Source organism: Pleurodeles waltl, chromosome 1_2 (genome assembly GCF_031143425.1).
Source record: "Pleurodeles waltl isolate 20211129_DDA chromosome 1_2, aPleWal1.hap1.20221129, whole genome shotgun sequence".
In the NCBI taxonomy this organism is placed as follows: Eukaryota; Metazoa; Chordata; class Amphibia; order Caudata; family Salamandridae; genus Pleurodeles; species Pleurodeles waltl.
In genome coordinates, this window is record NC_090437.1 from 473,078,828 (window position 1) to 473,102,441 (window position 23,614).

The 23,614-nt window shown below is 43.1% G+C and overlaps 1 protein-coding gene across 1 annotated transcript in view; it reads right to left on the bottom strand.

Annotated features, from left to right (window-relative positions):
* Positions 1-23,614, bottom strand: part of SETD7 (SET domain containing 7, histone lysine methyltransferase) — a 179,160-nt gene that overhangs the window by 92,885 nt on the left and 62,661 nt on the right. Inside the window, exons 3-5 of the mRNA XM_069240973.1 lie at positions 15,785-15,986; positions 4,856-5,045; positions 1,029-1,110 (exon numbers count right to left, since the gene is read on the bottom strand). Coding sequence (XP_069097074.1) covers positions 1,029-1,110; positions 4,856-5,045; positions 15,785-15,986 — 474 coding nt within the window. The remainder of the gene's footprint in view (positions 1-1,028; positions 1,111-4,855; positions 5,046-15,784; positions 15,987-23,614) is intronic.

Consider the following 23,614-nt stretch of genomic DNA (forward strand, 5'->3'; position numbering starts at 1 on the left):
CAACTTGCCTGCCAACCTTAGTCATTTCCGGGGTATAGTCTCACTGCTACGATTCAATTTGATACTTGTAGCACAATAAAATTTACATCTTGTATTAATTGGAAAAGTGAAAGCTACACAGCATGCTTTGAAAGAGCTTTAGGCTGAATATAATGTCCGAAAATGTATTATTACATCTACCCCCAAAATACGTACACTGCAAGTAGTTTTTCAAAATGGCGACCTGGGTAGTTCAACAGTATGCTAAAAACGTTGTGGATGACTCCAGAGGGATGAGATGAGGGGTGTTCCAGTGAGCAAAACTGCATCCTCTGCATAGAAGATACTATTTTATTTAGGATTGTGTTTAAGCCAAAGTCAAAGGCCTCTGTTCATCCAACTTGACCGACTCAATTACTCTTTCAGGGAGGCTTCAAAGTTATTGAACCAATGATACTTCACCTGCTTAATTATGGTATATTTAGGGATTGGCAACGTGGTACCTGGAATATTTTCTGACATTCATGATAGATTATTTGTTCAACCACAGACATATGAGAAGTTGTGTGAATGGCTTGTACTCAGGAACAAACTTTCTCTTGCAAAACCTTCTTTTGATGAGTATCATCAGGTTTGTTAGAAAAATGAAGTAATCAACACACAGCAATAGTGCATTTGTGCCCACTACATTAATGTCGGGAACTTTATAAGTCTTAAATACAGGTCCCTCCAGCTCACCCAATTAAAATGATAATTTAACAAGGAATTTGTGGCAAATAATATGCACTGCAGCCAGCCAATAACCATGCATATTCATCTCACTTACGAATTTTGAAGGAGTTAGAAAATTTACCACTCACTTGCGAAGATCCCTAAACACAATGTAAATCATGCAAAGCTGTGGCAAACTATCAGCTCCAGTGTCTGTGGCCTTATCTGTTATGTAGAGAAGTGGCTCCATCACTCACGCCTTATAATCAAGCAGGTTAAATGAACTGCAGACAAAAAGAAACACTTAAGAATTTAAAATCCTTAGGGAATAAAACTACCTCTCTGACTCGTAAGGATCAGGAAGAAGTGTATTTGTAGAAATGCAAGATGAAGTAGACTTATCAAAATTGAAAATTGAGCCTAAAAAAAAGAAATCGATACAGTAATTAACTTGAGTGACCAAATTGAGACATTTTTCTGTTTTATTATTCCTATTAGTATTTCATATAGCCAAAAGAAAAGTAATCTTCAACGTCAAAAGGAAGTCAAAATCACTTGTATGAAAAACAGTAGCTATTTTGTGTATTTGTACAGACCCAGTTCGTTTAATATATTAAATTTGAATGATCATTAATTTGCACTCTCCCATTACCTGAAACACCCGGAGTTGTAACAGCAACAACGGTGGTTGTGCATGGCTTAGTTTACACAGTTGCAGATGTGTTTCTGCCATTTACATGCCCAACGAAAAGTATGTTTAGATGTCCTCTGGTGTGATTAGCACAGAAGTGCATTTTACATTTTTCTTTATTTGAGGCACATTTTATGAGCTTGTTGCTAAGATACACATATTACATTTTGTTTCATTTGAGGGACATTTTATAAAGTTTTTCCTGTGATGTGCATATTGCAGTTTTGTTCATTTAAGGTACATATTATGAAGTTTTTTTCTATTTATAATTATAGCAGAATGTTTTTTTACCCTCCTCTCAATTAGGCAGAGCTTCATAAAAAGAGCACATTTTGATGGAAAATTTGATTTTAAACATCTGCGCACAAACTAATGGTGGAGCATATAAATAACAGGAACATGGCTGCAACTGTGCAAAATGATGTGTGTGCCTGCCATTTATTGCACAATTTCAAGTTGTTCATGATAGGGACCCAAGTAATAACCATTCTCCTATTGTTACCATACACATAGTTGCAGCATTTGAAAACACACAAAGTCAGTTGGCCCACACTTGTTTCAAAGTGTTGCCATGGTAGAATCTGGGCATTCAAATGTTTGGTGGAGTATGTAATGTGACTTGACTCAACACGTAAACATCATGCTGCTCGTTAACATCATGCTGTGTGTTTGGGACTGGTCATGGTATGAATTATTTTGTTGTCACGAAATAGCTGACGTAGGCAAAGAAAATAATTCTAACCATTGGTGCCCATTAGAGACTGCTTCTTTACTCCTGAGGCAGTATGTCTCATTGTATGTGATCGGGGCATGCAACACATAAAAGGTTATGAATGCGAAAACCTTCTCAAAGTTTCCCCTCCTTATTGCAAAGTTCAGGTAAATATGTAAATGAGTTAAATGAAAAAGTGAATCATGGCCACCTTCAATTCAATTGTTGACAGGGTACCTTCACTTTTAAATTCCAGTAACTGGTTTATCTGGGACAGCTAATCTTAAACACACTCCTCACGCTGGGGTACACGATTTTTAGCACACAGCTTTCATATCCATCTTCGATGGCAGGGAGGAACCAAACATTGTTTGCTACATTTTTGGGAGCTAATACTTGCTATGGATCACCAGAGGCTACACTGGTACTGAAAGGGAATAAGGATTTGCAGAATTATTTGGAATTTCTGTTACCTTGTGACAGGAGGGATATTTGAAGAAAAGTGTATGTTTTAAGGGGGAGAGTGTGTATTGTTATTGTAGTGGCTGTTTAAATACGGCCAAATGGAGAAATTAACTATTACTAAATATGTAGGAATGATTTAGAGGATACTAGATCCTGCAAGGCAGATGGAATTAAACTTGGCTTGTCACATTGCTAGAACAAAGTAACAGGTAGTGGTTTAGCCACCCTCTGCTGCATATATATATAATGTGAAAAAGGCAAAGGCCTCTAAACCGAATGATAAACTGAAAGTGAGTGAACAACATAAAATTATTACAAAACAAAATAATTATGTTATAATGTTTCATACTTATATAATAACTAATAATGATAATTTTTCTTACATAGGTATGAAATGTAAATATATTCTTTTTTCAAGTGTTTTAGTAATAGTTTGAATGTGTGCAGTCTTAGGCAATTTATCATTGGATGCGTAGAGGCCTTTGCCTTTTGAGGTTATATTAGTAATAAGAGGGGCTACTTTTATTTTTAGGTTTGCAAACCAAATCTGCTTGTGTTTTTTGATGGGTTGCTCTTTCTTATAAGTTCAGACTCCATCACTACAAATATGACTGCCACTGGGGCGATTCCTTGACCTTATTAGCAATTGATTCAACAGTGTTCTAGCAGCCACAAATGAGTGTATGCCCATTTTAAATTTACAGCAGTTCTACGCTACCATGCTTGACCTGACCTTATGGATTCTGGACCCTTTTAGAAGAAGTTCATTAGATAATGATGGAAAAAGATTATAGGCATGAATTGGGCTTCAGCATTAGTCCGCCTTCCACATTTACTGCAAGTAAGGGACAACAGGTTATAAATTATCAAAAAGTAGGCAACAGGCTTGATTATGTTTTATATTTCTGAACCGATTGTAGCATGGGCAGTGTCATTTATATTAAGGAATTACTCAGTGTAGAGGTACATGTAGGAAAACTAAAAGCATTTACAACCTTGGTTGTATGTGGTACAGTGGAACATGAAGGACCACGTAAGTGTTTTAAAGAACATGCCGGGATGCACAGGAAGACGACTGGGGCATGCACATTGTTATTAAAGCCCTAAGTTAGTTGCTACAATTGTATTGTATTAATTAAAAACTCGAACTGTATGTGAATCCCAAAGGAATGTGTACAACATATGTAGATAAGGTTATTCACTAGATTTGATATGGGCCTTCTATTTCTTTTTCAAATGACAGGTCCACCAAGTGTCAACTGTGGGACAAACATAGGTATCCAATTTCTAAAATGCATGTATACCCTGCATTATCCACACTTATTACACATCCCAGATCACTGCCAGGTTTGCAGGGAACCATTGCAAGAACTACAATAAATTATATGCTGCTAGTTTCTTTTCAAAAGTAATAGAAGTGGTTTTCAGAGGAGGAGAAATTAATCAAAAATGGTAATTGTTGAAAGTAATGTGTCTTTTGTTTTTACCTCACAACGATATACAAAAGATTCTTAAGTAGGGGATTGTTCAAGAGGAGGGAGGGAGGTGGCACAAGAGTAAACTACAGGAAATAACACAATTATTTATTTTAAAAGACCCCTCCAAGTAGTTTATACAAAGTACAATTTTTTGCCACACTGTTCTTAGTACATCTTGGAATCAGCTTGGTACAGTGCAATGTAGAACGTCTTTAAAGAATGCAGAGTAAGAGAACTATAAAATGGAGGATATGTTAGTTTTGTATAACCAATTTCTAAATTAAAAACTTTATTTACATCGTTATATACACGTGCTATGGTATGGTCAAATGTAATTGTTAATACACACTATGTAAAGTATAATGATGCCAAATGGCCCAGCATTTTGCTTTCATCTGGATATCCTGTTTTTATAATACACACAATATTAGCATGATTATTGTTTCCTGCAACAACTGGCAGAGAAACACCCATACATTATATAAACATCTTCATAGCATAAAGAGGTAGACAATACACAATAAAAAATCACCTGATATTAATATAGTTATGTCTGACATTTATGTACCTCTAATGCAAAAAGATGTTTAGTGTGTAAATGAGGTATTAAGCAAAATCACATGAACATAATGCACAGATGTGTTAATTTACCAACAACGCATAAAGTGCTTTTTGGATAACCTTATTAAGAAAGTGTTCTGTAAAATAAAATTTCTTCATAAACCGATTTTGTTACAGGCAATTTAAATATCACATGCAAACAAGAAACTACAGTACAGTTTCACAAAATGCAAATGTTCAGAGACTGATCAAACTTACTGTCTGGCACCACATCAAAATGAGGTCTGCCCTCCTCTATGAATTTGAGATGGGCTAATTTTCCCTCTATCATCTCTCCATCTATAAACTTTCCATAAAGTGCTGTTTTTCCGTCAGGATAGACATAGGCAATCTTTTCCCCAGTCATCTCCCCCTCTTCATTCACTTCTCCAACAAGACTGCCTCCATCCTGTCAGTAAATGAAAGGAGGATCTTAGAAAGTGTGCAATATTCTAATGTCTTTTACCAATGACACGTTCTTAAATCAAAGTAGGATATCCATAATATATACAGGGCAACTTTTAATTTGCTATTCACTTCATCAAACTTCCAATATATGGCTAAATCCAACACGTTTAAAGTTCTCCTTACAAAGTACATAGTGCCTGGAAATCTTTGTTGCACGTGGTAAATACATTTACTGTGTGACACTTTTACCCCGACACTTTGTAGGAAATAAATAGAGTGTCAAAAATATGTCTTATAAATAACTATACCCAACATGGTATATATCTTATGACACAGGTACTGGGTATATGTACATACCATACCAGGCTGGCAGTAAGAGGAGTTGTAATCAGCCAGATGGGGCCCAGTTCTTCCCAAGAACATATTCTCTAGGAAAGGGTCTTTTTAGGACTTTGTGGGAGGTGCAGTTACCTTGTCTTGAGAACTGCAAATCAGCAAGACACATGTTTCCCTCATTTGGCTATCGACAATAGGAGTGGAATGTATATGGAATTCATGTTTTGTCCTGCTTTCAGCCTTTGGATATAATCTTTGCCTTTTCTCCTCTTCCCTGATATCCATTCTGAGGTCAAAAAGTAAGGAAAGTGAAAATGAGAGTGATCTTCTTGCTTTCCTGTTTGGTCAGAATAAACCAGTTTCCTTTGTAGATACCAGTGGCCCCCAAATGGGTTTCCAAAGTTTTGTGCACACCCACTGTTTCCCCCAAATCCAATGTCCAAGGCTAATGTTGACTTTGTCTGTTTGTCTGGAAGTTAAATGTAAATGGCTGTACTTTCTCGAAGGATGTGGCAGTGGTCATCCAAAGCCACCATTGAGCTCCAACATTTAGGGCTTAGTCCATTAACTGGGCTCATTAGCAGAGAAGGAATATTGTCATGAAATCAGGGCTTATGGCTATGGCTATTCCCAATCTCTACCAGAAAGGATTGTGTGTGTTTTACTCCTTTGTTTATAGTGGGCTGCTGTTCAGATATTCAGGAGCACTAGGTGCAGTGCCACATCTCATAATCCTGATATGACATGAGACATCATCTTTTTCCAAGTCTCACATTATCAGTTGACAATGGCAGAATGGTATTTCCTTAAATAGTTAGTGTAAGTGGGAAGATAACATTTAGAGATTATTGATGAATTATGAAATCATTGTACAAATATCTTGACATAGACCCATATTAGGGGTGTGGAATTGTATAAAATATCTACTTGTCCATGGGACGGGATGCTTCATAAATCAAATGTCCTGTAACTATCCACTTATCCCTTTGGTGCAATGCAGTGAGGTGACAAAATATGGCAGCATTCTCAGTATATCGGGATTCTGAAAATAGTCTCTATTTATGCCAAAATGCCACCTTTCTGCAAATCTACATCCAGGGGCTGGAAGTAGTGTTGATTCCAGGGTGGAAATGAGGCATGATTCTGTAAATTCTTCAGAGTTCCTGAAAGCCATACACCTTCCAGGCATGCATGGGCATATCTGATGGATACACTTTTGTGACTTTTGTAAGACATTTTAGTTTTATTAAAATTATCCACTTAAATGGACTTTCAGGCAACCCTCTGCATCCATTGTTCTGTTGTTGTATCATTCACATGTTGCAGCCTCCTACTACAGCATACAGCATGGGGCAGTTGGTCAGCCTCCTTTGGCCATTGACTGTCTGCACTGTGAGTGATGGCATTCTTCTCTTTCACAAAGAGTTAATCTACACTCATAAATTAGTACTCTTCAGCGCCAGTGTGTGCTGCATGAGGCAAAAAGCTATTTTTGCTTTTAGCCACCTTTTTTCATATTGATGAGGGCTTGCCAACATTAAAGTTTTACAAGAACCATATCAAAACAAAACACGTTAATATACGCTGGCAAACTACTGGCTTTGCCATTGCTTGTTTATTTGCAAGTTTCCCATGTTAATGAACCATATATACAAGTTTGAAAAGCTTAAACATATGTATACAAGACATATATTAGTTGCAGTCTATGACCTTTCACATATCCATAACTGTCAGGAATCCCCAAGGTGCCTCCTGCATTACCTGTCAGCATCCCCAGGGATTAGGGTTAAATCATATCTCTGTTCTTGGTTAAACCTTCATGTTTCTAAGTAAACATAATGTGCTGTGTTAAACAATTGGTTTTATCAATGCTTGTTTTACCAATGCTTGTTTGCTAATGTGAGCAGGTGCAGACATGTGCTTCTAATTGGGTGTGGGGACTCATCCACATGTGGAAACTCAACTGCTTTCCTGACTGGCTATAAATAGCAGAGTGAAGCATTTCTCCCTACTTGGCTTTGTTTTGCTTCCTGATCTCATCATATGATTTGGCAGTCCAGCCCTGCTGTCATCCTCATATTCAGGAATTTTGAGGCAATTCTTTTCTTCGTTCCTGTACCAGCTGACACCAGGCATTCCTCCAGCACTCCGGAAAAGACTGCAGATAAGTGACTAGTATTCTCCAGGGAGTTTGTTCTTTGAGCGCCACACTTTCCTAGAACAGCTGGTGTATTTCAGACCTCGTATTTTGGCAGAGTGCTTTTCTTGAGGAGTCAAATGCATATCTGAACATTCTACATTATTATCGTAGTTACTTGCCTAAATGTGCTTCAGGATATCTGCTTGAGCTCAAGTACTACAAAAAGTGACAGTGCAATTTTAAAAGAGCATTTACGTGACTTTTCTTTCTCTAATAGCATAACTGTTGGATTTAAATTGTGTCATTCATGCCTGTGTTTCAGGTTTGAGAAATTTGCTTTTGAAGGGTTTTTCACACACACAGTGAAACCAAACTAAACTGTGACACCCTAACTGTTTAAACCCATAGTGGACATTTGTATTTCTTGGATTGTTTTTGTTCCTTTTAGTTTAACCCTATGCATGCAGGCAAGTTAGATGTGATATAATTAATGCCCTTGTTTGACTTTCTTGTGCATGATAAATGCAAACACAGTTCTAATTGTAGTGTGCAACAGTGAATCTCTGTGAAGCCAGCCCTAGTGTTGCAGTACTTATTTATATGTTACTTAGTTTGGATTTTTGGTAATGCAGTGTTAGTAATTGTGCCAACAGTTATTATTATCCAAGAAAAGTGCTGGAGCATCCCGGTGTTCTTCTATCGCTCCTGTGCCCATATCAGAAAGAGAGATTCAGTTTCAAGGAAGTTGAGTGCACTAACTCTACTATCACTCTGTCAACAACGACCTGCCTCCCCCGAAGATACAGGGTGCCTGGCTGGACCGGCAAGACGTGGCAGTGTTTTGTCTCTTTCTCTTCCACTCCCCCTTTCCTTTTGGGACACCTGCTGGGGTTTCTGTGTCAACCAGGAAGCGCCGAGAGGTGTTCCTGGAGGTCGGGGGCATACCATCGCCCCTGCAGACATCCTGCTTTTCAGGTGAGTGGCACGTCTCGAAAATAACCCTGTTGGCTGTCAGCCAAAGGGTTTGTGTTGCAGTGGGTTGTGCCTACTTGTCCAAGGGACAGAATAAACAAATACATTTTTTTTCCTTGACCCCAAACAGTATGTCTTGGTTGTCGGACTATAGGAATCCTACACCCCTATTATATTCATCGTGTGCAAGCAAGTGGCCTTGAAAAAAATATTTTTTAAGACTTTATTTAAAATTTTATAATGCAACATACAATGACAATCAAGTAGTGCATCACAGCTTTGTCAAATCAGTTACCACATCACATCTCGTAGAATCAGGGAGTTACAGAAGCAGAGCATGTATTACACACAAACCACCCAAATATGAGACAATTGAGCCAGAAAATATTAACATATAGGAACCTGCCAATGTGGCTAACACTTAGGGCCTCATTAAGAGCTTGGCAGACAGAAAACTTTGTTTGCCAAACTCCTGACAGAGTGGCCGCCGTCTACGCAGCAACCTCCCCACTGGAGTCATTAAGAGTTTCCCGCTAGGTTGGCAGGTGAAAACCTAAGTTTCCGCCAGCTGGCCTAGCCAGAAACAGGCTACAGCATTTTCTCTGGCTTGGTATTGAGCCGGTGGCAATGCTGTAGCCAGAAGGGTGCACCATCATCCTCGCAATGTTCACTGTCTGTTGATACTGAACATTGCTACGGTGCTGGGCAAGGGGGCCCCTGCACTGCCCATGCAAAGTGGGACCCCCCCATGGACCCCTGCACCTGTTCTCCGCCAGCCTTTTCATGGCAGTGTAACCGCCATGAAAAGGCTGGTTGAGAATGAGGTCGTAAACCGCAGGGCAGGACTGCTTGCAGCTCTGCTGTGGTGGATTAGGATCTCCGCCACCACCAGACTGCCTTCATCCAACATCCAGGCAGTGCTGGGGGTTGTTATGTGATGGTCGGGCTGCCACCATGAGAGTGGCAGTCGTAAGACCGCCACACTCGTAATGAGGGCCTTAATGTGTCAAGAGGCATCACTCATCCACAAGTACTTGTGACTCCATAGTATTATCAGAGGTTTGCATTTCAACATCTGGAATCCTAGATACTCCCTCAACCACTGTCGAGTCATGAACACATTCATTATCTAGCAGAGAGGTTCCCAATCTGTACAATGCACTAAGCAAGAAGAAAAAAACCCTGCTAACAGGCTTTCTTAATTTGGGCCTCAGAATATGTAATTTTATCCCACCAAACATCAAAGTCTCTCACCTTCATTTCAGGAAAGAACTAAAGAACAACATGATCTGGCAGTAACTGACTCCACATCTGCAAGGACATGTAAACTTCGTACCGCCACCGCAGACTCTGAACTACGTTCACTGCCATTTGCAACCACGCACTACGATAACTGTTTCACTGGATGTATTCCTTGCTGTAGTTCTCAGTTGGTGAACCGCTTCCTCAGATGAAAACATACGTCTCACCCAATGATGTAGATCGCCCCACCTCCAGACACTGACTTCAGGTGCCCTTTCTACTCCTCTTTCCTGTTTAATAATTGCACCCTTCTGTTAATTGCCATGGGGCCTGATGCAATGGTAGGTAGTAATGGAACAACCATGAAACATTTGAAGCTTTTCAGTACTAACTACTTTGTTTAGAGTGCAGGAGATAGTTTTGCCAATTGGTGAGGCACTGCTGGCACTGGGAAAATCCTCTGCTGGACCCAGTGTCACTGAGAATTGGGTGAGGAGGAGCATCCCTACGTAGAGCTACCACTCTGCCATCACATCTGCTGTTACTTTCCCTGTGTAAAACTGCCATGGACACAATTACAACAGCAAACGGGAAAAGCCCATAAATGCAGGGACGTAGCTTTGAGGGGGTGGGGGGGGGGGTTTGGGGTATTATACCCCCCTAATAAATTGTTGGGTACAGAGACTTCCAGCCAAGTATGGTGTTTCAGTCGGGAGGTCTGGCGAATTTCACTAGGAATTTTTACGTACACTCATGCAAAAACGTAGACAAGCTCTCTCTATCTCTCTCAGTTTTGAAAGTCCTCAAAAATATTGTTTTTTATTTTTTTTACAAAATATTGTGTTTTCTTCCTTGAAACTCCTAGCAGTCCATATTCCTCTCCCTTTCTGCTGCCCCTTAGGCCCCTCTCATGCACCTTGCCTGTCTTATAATGCATTTAAACATTATATGGCAGCCAGGCTGTCGGAAAATCTAAAGGTCACACCCTCACAATCTTACTGACCAAGGTACGCCCCTGCATAAATGTCCCCCTATGTACTGAAAGACTACTCTGGGGGCATGATTTATGTGGTGCCCAGGAGCAGAGTCTTCAGCATCTGTCTTTTGATAAAAGCATAAGAGCAGACATGGCAGATGTGCTGTCACTGCGGGTTTTCTCCCACTAAGGCACTCCCACCATGTAGATGGGAGCTGCTTTGGAAACAACTCTGAATAAGGCAGACCAGCCAGGGCTCGTGCCTCCTTCACCCACTATGCACTTTAAATGTCGCCCGAGTATCAAAAAAAGTGTCCGGGATCTACTATCTATCCACTTTATCCAATTACTGAAGTGTTCAGCCTGACTCTCTCAGTTGAGTCCGTCACCTCAGAAATGGGAGTGAACTGACATTTCTGGTTATCCTAATACCACCATTGTTAGATCTGACAGCCTAGGGGTGGTCACCCCTATCTTTTTGCCTGCCTCCTTCCACTTTTTGGACACTGTTTTTGCTGGTTTTCAGACTCTACACACTTTACCACTGCTAACAGTGCTAAAATGCATATGCTCTCTCCCTTTAAACATGGTAACATTGGATCTTACCAAATTGGACTATTAAATTTACTTATAAATCCCTAGTAGAGTGCACTATGTGTGTCCAGGGCCTGTAGATTAAATGCTACTAGTGGGCCTGCAGCGCTGATTGTGCCACCCACTTAAGTAGCCCTTTACCTTGTCTCAGGCCTGCCATTGCAAGGCCAACGTGTGCAGTTTCACTGCCAATTTGACTTGGCATTTAAAAGTACTTGCCAAGCCTAAAACTCCCCTTTTTCTACATATAAGACACCCCTAAGGTATGCCCTAAGTAACACATAGGGCAGGGTGCTGTGTAGGCAAAAGGCAGGACATGTACCTATGTAGCTTGCATATCCTGGTAGTGTAAAACTCCTAAATTTGTTTTTACACTGCTGTGAGGCCTGCTCCCTTCATAGGCTAACATTGGGGCTGCCCTCATACATTGTTTGAGTGGTAGCTGCTGATCTGAAAGGAGTAGGAAGGTCATATTTTGTATGGCCAGAATGGTGATATAAAATCCTGCTGACTGGTGAAGTTGAATTTAATATTACTATTTTAGAAATGCCACTTTTAGAAAGTGAGCATTTCCCTCCTCTTAAATCTTTCTGTGCCTTACAATCCACGTCTGGCTGAGTTTAGTTGACAGCTCCTTGTGCATTCACTCAGACCCACCCCAAATGCAGGATACTCAGCCTCACTTGCATACATCTGCATTTTGAATGGGTCTTCCTGGGCTGGGAGGGTGGAGGGCCTTCTCTCACACAAAGGACTGCCACACTCCCTACTGGGACCCTGGCAGACAGGATTGAACTGAAAGGGGACCTGGTGCACTTCTAAGCCACTCTTTGAAGTCTCCCCCACTTCAAAGGCACATTTGGGTGTATAAACAGGGCCTCTGCCCCTTCCAACTCAGACACTTCCTGGAGAAGATAACTGGAACCAGAACCTGCATCCTGTCCAAAGGACTCACCTGACTGCTTTCTGTGAAGGACTGCTGCCTTGCTGTTGCCGTGCTGCCTTTCTGCTCTCTGGCTGTAGTAAAGAAGTGCTCTCCAAGGGCTTGGATAGAGCCTGCCTCCTGTTCCCTGAAGTCTCAGGACCAAAAAGACTTCTCTCTTGCAACTGGACTCCTTGTGCGGCGAAAAATTAAACGCACAGCTTGCTAAAACTGACGCACAGCCTGCCCGGCGGTGAGAAATTCACTGCATGCCGAACCGGAACAACGCAGCGCAACTTCACAAGGAGAAGATCGACGCAGCGCCTGTGTTGCTACCGGAACTTCGATGCACGGCCCACCAGATCGACGCACAGCCCACCTGGGACATTTTTATTGTCTATGTAGCGAAAAACACCTACATTCCCCCCGCCAGTACTACCTCTCCCATTGGAAAAGATTGGATTACCTTGGTGCATTTAATAAATGTAACATCTAATTGGATGCAGATAGAGAGGTTGAGTTTGGTGTCTAAAGAAATGTAATTAGAAGCCCTCTTTAATGGTAATGTTGGAGTGTTTATCCCAATTCTAAAAAGTGCTACTTTTAGAAATGTAACATTTTCTTGTCCTAACCATTTGGTGCCTGCAGACTGATCCTGGGTCACATGAATAGGTGTAACTGGCAGTTGGTCTTTGTGTATTGCTCCCAGACAGTAGACAGTGAGACGGAGAACACAAGTGTTGGCAGGATGGGGCACTCTAAGTTAATTAGGAGGAGAAGCTGTCACCTACCACACTTGAACATCATAAAGGTCCTGCCACGCTCACCAAGGTTTTGACGCTGATCTTTTGTGACCCTAGACAAGCTGGGACCAGGACAGGGAAGAAGGGGAAACCTGACACTTCTAGAAGCTTCCTCTACTTCAAATGGGGCACCAGGTATAAATATTGGACTCTTAGTCCCCACTTTTCCGTACACTTCTGGACCTGTGAACTCTATCAGAAAGGACTGCAGTGCTGCTGAAAGGACCGCAACTCTGCTGGATTGATGCCTGGAAGGAATACTGCCCCACAGTGCTTTCCAGCTGCCCTGCTACCCTCTTGCCTGAATGAGACAGACTGGAGCTGCAAATCTATATCTAGAACCCCAGAGTGACTCCAAGGACTAGTTGGTTGGTCTCCTGATCAGAAGCCTTACGGACAGAACAGGCTTCCAGCAACCTTGAACGCAGCACATGGACTTTGCCATCTGTGAGTCCTGCCCTACCAGGTGTTGCCACCCCAGTCCTGGACCCCTGGAAGTGGGCCTAAAGGTGTTCTGTCAGCCTATTTGTGGATTTAGCAGAACTAATACATCCCCTCTGCGGCTAATCTTCCCACAACCAGCGCATTGCCTCTGCTGCCTGACGCATCACCCTAGGACCCATCACATCACTTGTTCTGCGTGGACTTCCCCAGTGCAAGGATTCTGCATCGCCTACAGCAGCCCACCTGAACCACCATTGCGCAACGCATCTCCAAGAAGGCACATTGCCTCCTATGCCGCCCATGAGAACCTCCGCTGCGCGACGCATCTCCACCCGATGGCATTACATTGCACTTTTCAGCTCCCCAGAACCGCTGCTGTGCGACACATTTCCTCACCCGGAACATATCCTCAACGCAGGACTCCTAATCTTTACGCAACCAGGATTAAGATACTGTGTTCAGCAAACCTAAGTGGGTCCCTGTAGCCGGCCCATGCTCGTTTGTTGTCGGACTGAACTTGTGGCTTTGTCCCAGTCTAGAGTGGCCATATAACTGCAGTTGGCGCTTGGTGCTTTATGGAGCCATTTTCACTTAAATCTTTAAAATTGCATATTTATGATTCTATTTATGGATTTTTGTTGATTTGGTCTTGATTTATTTATTACAATTTACTCTATATTTTTCAGAATTGGTATGGGATTTTTCTTGGTTTGTGTTTTTCACTGCATTACTGTTTGAAGATTTAATTCAAGATTATATTTACTAGATCATAACCGTTTTCAGAGGAAGATTGAATGGGAATGGAGACCTGGGTTTAGCTATGTGTCCGTGTCTTCGATTTACAAACAGCTTTCTTAACTATGAATTTGCTTCTTCCTGTTGTGCTTTATAGACAAACTGCTTTGGACAGGATGGTACTCTGTTAGGTGTTCACTGGCAGTGTGCAAGCACCTTTGCTGGCACCAACCCAGGAGAAATAACTGAAAAATGACAGCTGAATTTTATGCAAAATATAAACTCACTATTGGTCCACCAGAATTTAAAAAGCTATATTGTTGATTTCCAAAAAGTGCAAGACAATTTCTGTGGAGAAATTATGCAATATAATATAAAAATAAATATTTTAGAATATACACAAAAAACCTGCCCCGACATATTTAGACAGTGGGGGTCATTACAACCCTGGCGGTCGGTGTTAAACCGGCGGTAAGACCGCCAACAGGCTGGCGGTCTTACTTTGTGGAATCATGACCATGGCGGTTACCGCCATGGTCATCCGCCGGTTCTCCGATCCGCCCGCCAGGGCGGAGACGACCGCTGGGCTGGAGACCTGGGTCTCCAGCCCGGCGGCCGTCACAATACCGCTACCGGTATTTTGACCCGGCTTACCGCTGTGGATTTCCAGCTGTAGGAACCGCCATGAAATCCATGGCGGTAAGCACTATCAGTGCCAGGGAATTCCTTCCCTGGCACTAATAGGGGTCTCCCCCACACCCCACCCCATCTCCCTCCCCTACACCCTCCACCACCCCTGCCACCCCCCCAAAGGTGGCAGGGTCCCCCTTCCCACCCGACCCCCGACATTACCTTACACATACACACCCGACACGCACGCAGGCACCACCAACACACATACACGCGCACACACCGACATACATGCCAACATCCACACACACAGTCAGACACGTACACCCACATCCAAACACACACGCACACATCCATACAGACATACCCACAGACATACACACACTCATTCCCAAAACACGCAACACCCCCGCAAGCATACACGCACTCACACACCCCCCTACATACACAGACGCACACCCCCATGCACCCACACAACACACAACACCCCCTCACCCCCCTCCCCTAACAGACGATCGTCTTACCTGTTCCGTCGATCCACCGGGAGGGGACGGGAGCCATGGGGGCAGCTCCGCCGACACCACACCGCCAACAGAACACTGCCGCGCAGAATCACAGGACGTGATTAGCTGGGCGGTGTTCTGTTGGCGGAGCGGTGGAGGTGGAGCAACCTCCACTTCCCCGCCGCCCGCAAGTATGGCTGTTGGCGGCTCTCCGTCTGTAAAATGATGGAGGGCAGCCAACAGTCATAATACGCCGAGCGGTAAACCGCCACTACTAGCGGTCTTCCGCACGGCAGTCTTGTTAAAAGACCGCCGCAAGACCGCCGAGGTTGTAATGACCCCCTGTGTTTGGTTAGGTGCTGTAATGAAAGTCCCTCAGATTGATCACCCACTGAATGAGTGTGCACTACATGTGCAATGCGATTCCCTGAGGTCTCACTTACTGGGTAGTAGATCCAACAGACTCCATGTCGGTTATTGTCTCTGTACTGTCCTTTGAAGATCAGCCGTCCATCTGTATCATATTCGTGGGCTGGTCCATTCAGCTCTCCGTCCATGTAGGTACCATGTAGAGACCCTCCGTCCTCATAGGTGTAAATACCCTGTCCCTGCAGAGCGTCATCAACGTAGAAGCCTTCCAAGGTACTGGCAACAGGAAAATGTCATTTACCAGGTTAATGCTTATTGAACCATACTTGAGGAACCTCACACACACAAACGCTACCAGGTTACATTCAATTAAAGTAATTGTGTGGGGAATTCAAAATGAGGATGCACTGTCAAAATGCCTATTACATGATAAATCCTACTCTCCTACCAATAAAATACCATTTAGGCAATCTGCTGCTCCGAATGTTACCACTTAGGCCCTCATTCTGACCTTGGCGGGTGGCGGAGGCCGCCCGCCAAAGTCCCGCCGTCAGGTTACCGTTCTGCGGTCGAAAGACCGCGGCGGTAATTCTGACTTTCCCGCTGGGCTGGCGGGCGGTCGCCTTCAGGCCGCCCGCCAGCCCAGCGGGAAAGAGGCTTCCACGATGAAGCCGGCTCGGAATCGAGCCGGCAGAGTGGAAGCTGTGCGACGGGTGCAGTTGCACCCGTCGCGTATTTAACTGTCTGCGCAGCATACAGTGAAATACATTTAGGGGCCCTCTTACGGGGGCCCCTGCAGTGCCCATGCCAGTGGCATGGGCACTGCAGGGGCCCCCAGGGGCCCCGCGACCCCCCCTACCGCCATCCGGTTCCCGGCGGGCGGACCGCCGGGAACTGGATGGCGGTAGGGGGGGTCGGAATCCCCTCGGCGGCGCAGCTAGCTGCGCCGCCTTGGAGGATTCAAAAGGGCGGCGGTACACTGGCGGGAGCCCGCCAGTGCTGCCGGTCCGACCGCGGCTTTACCGCCGCGGTCGGAATGCCCTTGGGAGCACCGCCGGCCTGTCGGCGGTGCTCCCGCGGTCCTCCAACCCGGCGGTCATGGACCGCCAGGGTTGGAATGACCACCTTAGTATGTAGACATACTGGCTCAAAGCTACATCTTGTAGAATGGAAACGCTGAAGACAGCAGAGGTGACTGAAACAGAAGGGAGCACAGTGGATTGAAGAGTACCAAATGATTTTACATACAGTCTGAGTTTATGCTTTGCTAGTAGGATACCTGTCTGCCAGTTTGATGAATGTAGCTCCTTTCTTCCAATGAAAGCAGAAATTCCAAGGCATTTGAACTCTACCAAAGTGGAGAAGATTTAGCAAGTAGCGTGGCAGTTTTTATATTGAGAGGAGCCTTTTTAGTCTGAGAAACTTAAGGCGCAATTTCCTATAATGTAACCATTCCGGGGTGGAATGTCCTTCATGGATGTGAGCACTAGAACTGTACCTGTGAGGCCTGCATATCTAGGGCCTTCTGTACAAGCCACATGCGCCGCCGGTGCATCACTTTTTGTGGTGACCTACCAGTGGCCCAGGCTGCAGGGCCATATTTACAAGGCCATACAGAGCCACCTTGCGTGGCTTTTCATGGACTTGTAAATATGGCCCCCTTTCATACATTATCTGCATGAAAAGAGCGTTCCATGGGTGTTGCTGTGGGTGTTCCCACCCAACACCCATGGAATCTGACACATTCCCAGATTTACAAGGTTTCGTAAACCTGGAAATGCATCAGGTTCTTAAGCCACCCCAGGTGCGGCCTAAGGATGGCGCAACGGGAAGAAATAACATTATTTCACCCTGTTTTTCCTATTTCTATGTGTGCTGTAATGTGCAGCACACATAAAAGGAGGAAAACGCCTCTTGTGATTGTTTTTGTGCAGGAAGGTGTTCCTTCCTGCCAAAAAACAATCATCCCTGCAACACAGGCATCCTTGCACCATGGTGCCATGGCGCAATCATGTCTGCATTGGTGCATGGCAGCAATTTATGCGCTAGAGCAGGGGACAAGGACAGGAATGCGCTGTATCTTGTAGACATGGCGCATTCCTGCTCTTCTGTTTTGATGCAGGGCAGCACAGCAAAAAGGCTTACGATGCAGCCCTGCGATATAATTTTGTAAATGAGGCCCCCATCCCACCAGTATACTTGGGGTCTTTCACACCTTGTTATGGAGAAAATGCTCTGAGTGAAAATTTCAATGGGGGTCTTCAAGGGACCTTATTTTGCCAGGCATGGCATTAGACCAGCCACCTTAGATTGAGTGACTGCTTCACTGCCATTTCTGGTGAAGTTTCCATCATACCTTGGCAGAATAGAAGGTAAACACAGTTGGGGGTAGTTGACCTCATTAGCCTTCAATGAGGTATGTGGGATTGTATCGGGTGGAGGGGATCTCTATATTTACCCGCTTCTAAGTTAGCATGATAGTGTCTCTTTTACAATGTCTATGTAAAACTGTGTAGAGCAGATAAAAACTCTTCTACTGCCAGAATTAAAAAAATTCTTTCCTCTAATTACCTTCCATCAATATAACGGGATGTACTGAAGTACCTCAATAGTCATTTTTCCACGAAAGTTGTATAGCACTCAACTTTAGGTTTCACATTCTACATTAGTATACTTGTTGACAATCTCAGAAGGAAATTTACAGTATCCTGGAGGTGAATCAGAAACCTCACTAGAGAGCTTACGATTCTTAATTCTTAAAAAACGAATCCAAAACAATCTCTATAAACAAAGAGAAAGCACTGGACCACCGCCTGTATTGATTTACAATAGACGCACAGATTTACAATACCAAATTAGAGTTGATAATGCTGTGAATTACCTTATTTATGAAGAACAAAATGCATTTATTAAAACCTGGGGAGCTTCATAAATGTAAAAGCACTGAGCGACATTGCTTCAGTCACTTCATAATATAGAATGCATTGTCACATATCTGTCTTTAGCATACCCCTGTATGGTGTGAACATTTGTGGAAAAGCTTAAAAACAAAATACACCTAAAAACATAAAGACTGATCACTAGATGGCAGGACCACCATTAAAAAGGCTGGCGGAAACATGGGTCGTAATCCGGATTGAGACCGATGGCACCGCCAGGCCATCGGTTGGCGGCAAACTTGCGGTGCCGGCAGTCGAACCATGGCATCTCCGCCACGGTCATAATATGGCAGTCGGACTGCCCCTGTCGGGGGTGGTCCGAGTGTCACCGTGAGTCTGGGAGGCCCTCGGTGTTTTTAAAGGGTTCTAAATGGGCTTTTTTCGATTTGTGGAGTATGGGTGCTGGAGTATTAAAGCTCTTTGTCTAGGATCTTGGGTTGTTGGATATGTGTTCATTTCATCTGCATCTGAACCGAGCGCAAGAATGAAGATGGAAAACCTTACTAACGCTTTGAATTGGAGGATGCTTTGAATGTACGGAACATCAAGACGATGAAAGTATCGAAACAGTGAAATGTGTAGGTGAAATATGGTTTTCGGTGCAAACGAATTGAACAGAAGAATTGCATTCTCAGAGCCCCACTATAGAGTGAACACAACATTGTCATTGTTGGGCTATACCCTTCTCTCTGCTGGTTAAAGAACCTTTTAATTTTTTGAGTTGAGGAGGAAGAGAGGGAAAGTTATTGCTGGGCAAAAAATAACTCAAATAGGGAGATGGAAAATGTAATGGTTACTGGTGTGGGTACCTCGTCTTCCATCACCACGAGGGCCACGTTTCTCCCTGCCCTCCACTTCATTCATAACATTCAGAGGAGAAGGGAGGGTATTCTGGACGAGGGTGAATAGCTTTCTCGCAGATGCACTTTGTGAGCTCTATTGGTACTCATTTTAGTTTGATTTACAAAACTGTCTCTTTTTACGCCTGGAGTTAGCCAAGACATTTTGATGTTACTAAAATATATGTATAATATGCTTACATAAAGGGGCTTTCATCCACCTTTCTTCACCCATTGGATTTGTCATTCACATTTTTCTTTCACCCACTGCAGCATACAGCAAGGGGCAGGGGGTCGGCCTACTTCATCCACTAGCTAACATCAGTTTGAATGACTGCATTTAGCCCTTTCACAAACAGCACATCCACACCACTAGAGAATTCCTTTCAGTGCCAGATTGTTTGCTTTTATTTTATTGTTACTTTAGTATTGCCTTTCACTGTAGAGCCTGATGCGATAGCAGGACTTTCTACCAGATGAGAACACAGGGCACATTCCAGCTTTATGCTTCCTGTCCCTCCCAGTGCTATTTTAAATTCCATTTGAATAGGCCTATGTTTATCTGATTGCTGCTTTTTCATACAATGCCAGCAGCTCACATAAACTCTGAATATAAGCTCAGAAGGGTGCTCTAGCTTTATACTCCAGTCTGTCTTATTTTTTTGCCTGTCCTTCTTTCCTTCCTTCCTTCCTTCCTTCATTCATTCTTTTCCTTTTTCTTTTTTGTTTCCTTCTTTTTCTTGTTTCCTCCATTTTTCTTTTCTTTCATACCCAAAGGCAAGAGGCTGGCAGCTAATGCCAGACCAATTGGCTTTTTAAGACATTGTTAGCCAATACCTTTTTTTATTTTATTAGAATTATGAGTATGTAGTTATGTATAGTGGTTTTAAGCCAGACTCTGTCCATTAGTCTGTAGGTCTCCCATTCACATTTTTCTCCCACCGACTACAGCGTGCATCAAGGGACAATGTCTCAGCCCACTTAAGCAACTGGCTGACTTCACTGTGAGTCACAGCTTGCTTCCCTTTCACAAGGATCACATAACCACACCAAGTAGATCCCTTCAGTGCCAGGGAGTACTATTGGAATGTGTGCTCTTTGAAACCAAAAAAACAATTTTGCCTGTAGCCATTGTTTTTGTTTAAATTGGTGAGGGCCTGGCAGCTTCCTAAACAATAAAGTTTTGCAAAAACCAGGACAAAACAAGAATTGTCAAACGACTGGGGGCCAACACCAGACCTACTGGTTTTGCCAATGCTTTTCAAAGAGTTTGTTAGACCTGTCAGCTCTTAGTGTGGTTCCCCCTAATTTTGCGGCTTCTGACCTCCAGTTTGGGATACTGTGCTAAATTTCGTTTTTGCTGGCTTTAGGGCTCTGGGCACTTTACCACTGCTGATCAGTGCTAAAGTGCAAGTGCTCTCTGTCTAAATTGGATTGGTGATTGGTTTCTCTGTGGTTGGCATATTTGATTTACTAGTAAGTCCCGAGTAAAGTGCAGTGCAATGACTGTGTGGGCAGTTTGGAACTGCCAGTTTGACCTGGCAAGTGTACCCCCTTGCCAGGCCTAAACCTTCCCTTTTACTATATGTAAGTCACCCCTAAAGTAAGCCCAAGGCAGCACCATGTGCAGCAGGGTGCAGTGTATTTAAAAGGAAGGACATGTACTGGTGTGTTTTACGTATCCTGATAGTGAAATACTGCTAAATTTGTTTTTCACTATTGCAAGGCCTATCTCTCCCATAGGTTAACCTGGGGATTGCTTTGAAATATCTTTTAAGTGTAATTTCCCATTGGGAGCAGATAGAGAGGTGGAGTTTAGGGTCTCTGAACTCACAATTTAAAATACATCGTTTGGTGAAGATATTTAAATTGTAAGTTTGAAAATGCCACTTCCAGAAAGTGATATACAAGTCAAAAAGTTCCAGGGGGAATTATTTCTATAAATATTCACACTACTCTATATTGGTCACCGTCGAGATCCAGTCAGAACTAAATTAGGAAAAATATTTGACTAAACAATTAAGCATAAATTAGGACAAAGAGTCATATGTAGCATCTTGTAAAAATGAAAAACACACTTTACTTTTAAAACAAAGAACAATGTCATGACTTCTATGCTCTTATAATAATTATTATGACCAGCTAATATAATGGTATACACAGATATAGTATTAACACTTCCTCCTCTACAATCCAAGAGGCTGAGGAAGCGTAAAGTCCTCCTAAACATGGGCGATATAAATCACAAGTCCAAAACAGCTAATATCCTTGTCTTCAAGCTGGTGTCCATCTAAAGCACATAAAAGATGACACAGAACTGGCAAATTGTTCTTGTGGAGCTGCTCTTTGGAGAAGGGTTGGAGGGTCCTTATTTTATTTCAAGACAGAAGGCTCCCATCATGCTTTCAATTCTTTCTGAAAATGTAATAGCAGTAGTCAAGATAGCACTTAAAAACGACATATCCCATCAGGCAAGGGAAAGCAGCCACTCGGATTGAAAACGTAGTATAAAACGATTTACCAAATTATAACATTACTAGTACTATAATACCTAGCTTGACTGCGAACAGCCCTCTTTTTTGCTACTCGCAGTCAAGGTAAGTATTCTCACTTTTCTACAATTCACATATCGTACTGTTATAATGTTATTTTAAATGCTATAGCATTTATTTAGTTTGCTATTTACCTTTCTTTCAGCCTAGTCGGCATGTTGCTGCACTGCACAAGCGCCTTATTCTTTGCGTTTTGACACCTTCTCGGGCCACGGTAGCCATTTTGTCTATAGTCCTGAGAAACATTGTCTTTTCATTCCTGCTCCTCAACATTCCTGTTTCCTGCATCCTTGGGGATATTTTCACATAGCTTGCCCGAAGCAAGCGATTCTTCCTTCCATCTCACTTCAGGCTCTGAGCGCTTTCTCCTCCCTTGGGGTACAACCTAAGTTCCCACCTCCTCCTGCCTCCGACTATCTCCTCAGACTTTGGTTGGCTGGGCCCACCCATAGGTGGAGTTTGCCGAGCCTGTCCACATTAACTAAAAAATTAGCAATTTTTTCCACAAACCTGTTTGTTGTGGACTCTCTGATTTATTTAAACCGTATAATTCCTTTAACGTTTGCTATTACTTTGAATATTGCGTATTATGGAGATTGGCAGCTCTCCTTTGAGGCAAGATTTTGATTATGAGGACGACTAACTGAAAGATAATCTGAATTTATTTTTTCAGGCCTCTGTGGAACAGGCAGTTTCTGCCTGTATGAATAAAGTGGCAAAAAACTTAGAAAATTCTGTTATTAACATTATGCCCAAGACGCTTTTAGCCCATTCTGCGGTGGATAGCAGAAAGCGCCCTTCTTTGACTCCTGTTACTTCTTGTGGTCCTCCCAAAAATCTGGTAAGATGGCGCTGTTAACTGGTGAGATCTCCTCACATAAGGCAGAGGACGTAGAGGAGAACAAGCAAGACAAACTTGACAAATCATCTTTTATTAAGTGCAAAGCAAAAACTAAACACATTCTAACCCCAATTCTGATTTCTCACATCCCAAACACTGATGACATCGGTGATGTTGACTCAGACAATGATAAAGATGGTCATGGAGATGTAGACCCTTTTCCCCCACTTTCTCCCAAAAAACAAAGATTGCTTCCCAAGAGTCCTCCAATCCCATGTTGGTCACTGATTTAGAAGGGGTTCCTATGTTTGACCCTAACAGTATACATCACTCTAATTCTACTGAATGGATCCTAGTATACCATGTAGGAGAATATGTAGTGTCCAGGTTACTCTCCCCACTGGACAAACAGACAAGTGCTAAACTCCGATCCGAGAGTCCCCGTCCTTCCCTTTCTTCCAATACTACAGTGACCCTGGCTATTGACCCATCTCTTTTAACTTTATTTTCCTAATTTGGCAAGGACCCTCATAAAGGGGATTCGATAAGGCGTGGCCCACGGGCCAGGGCAAATTATTAGATGCTGCTGGTCCCCTGACCCATATTTTTGATCTGGCAGAAGCGGCAAGACTGGACAATACCCCGATTAATCCAGATGATCTTTCTTTATGGGACCAACGTGAATTCTGCCTTCTCAGAAATGTGAATTCCTTTCTTATCCATGAATGCAGAA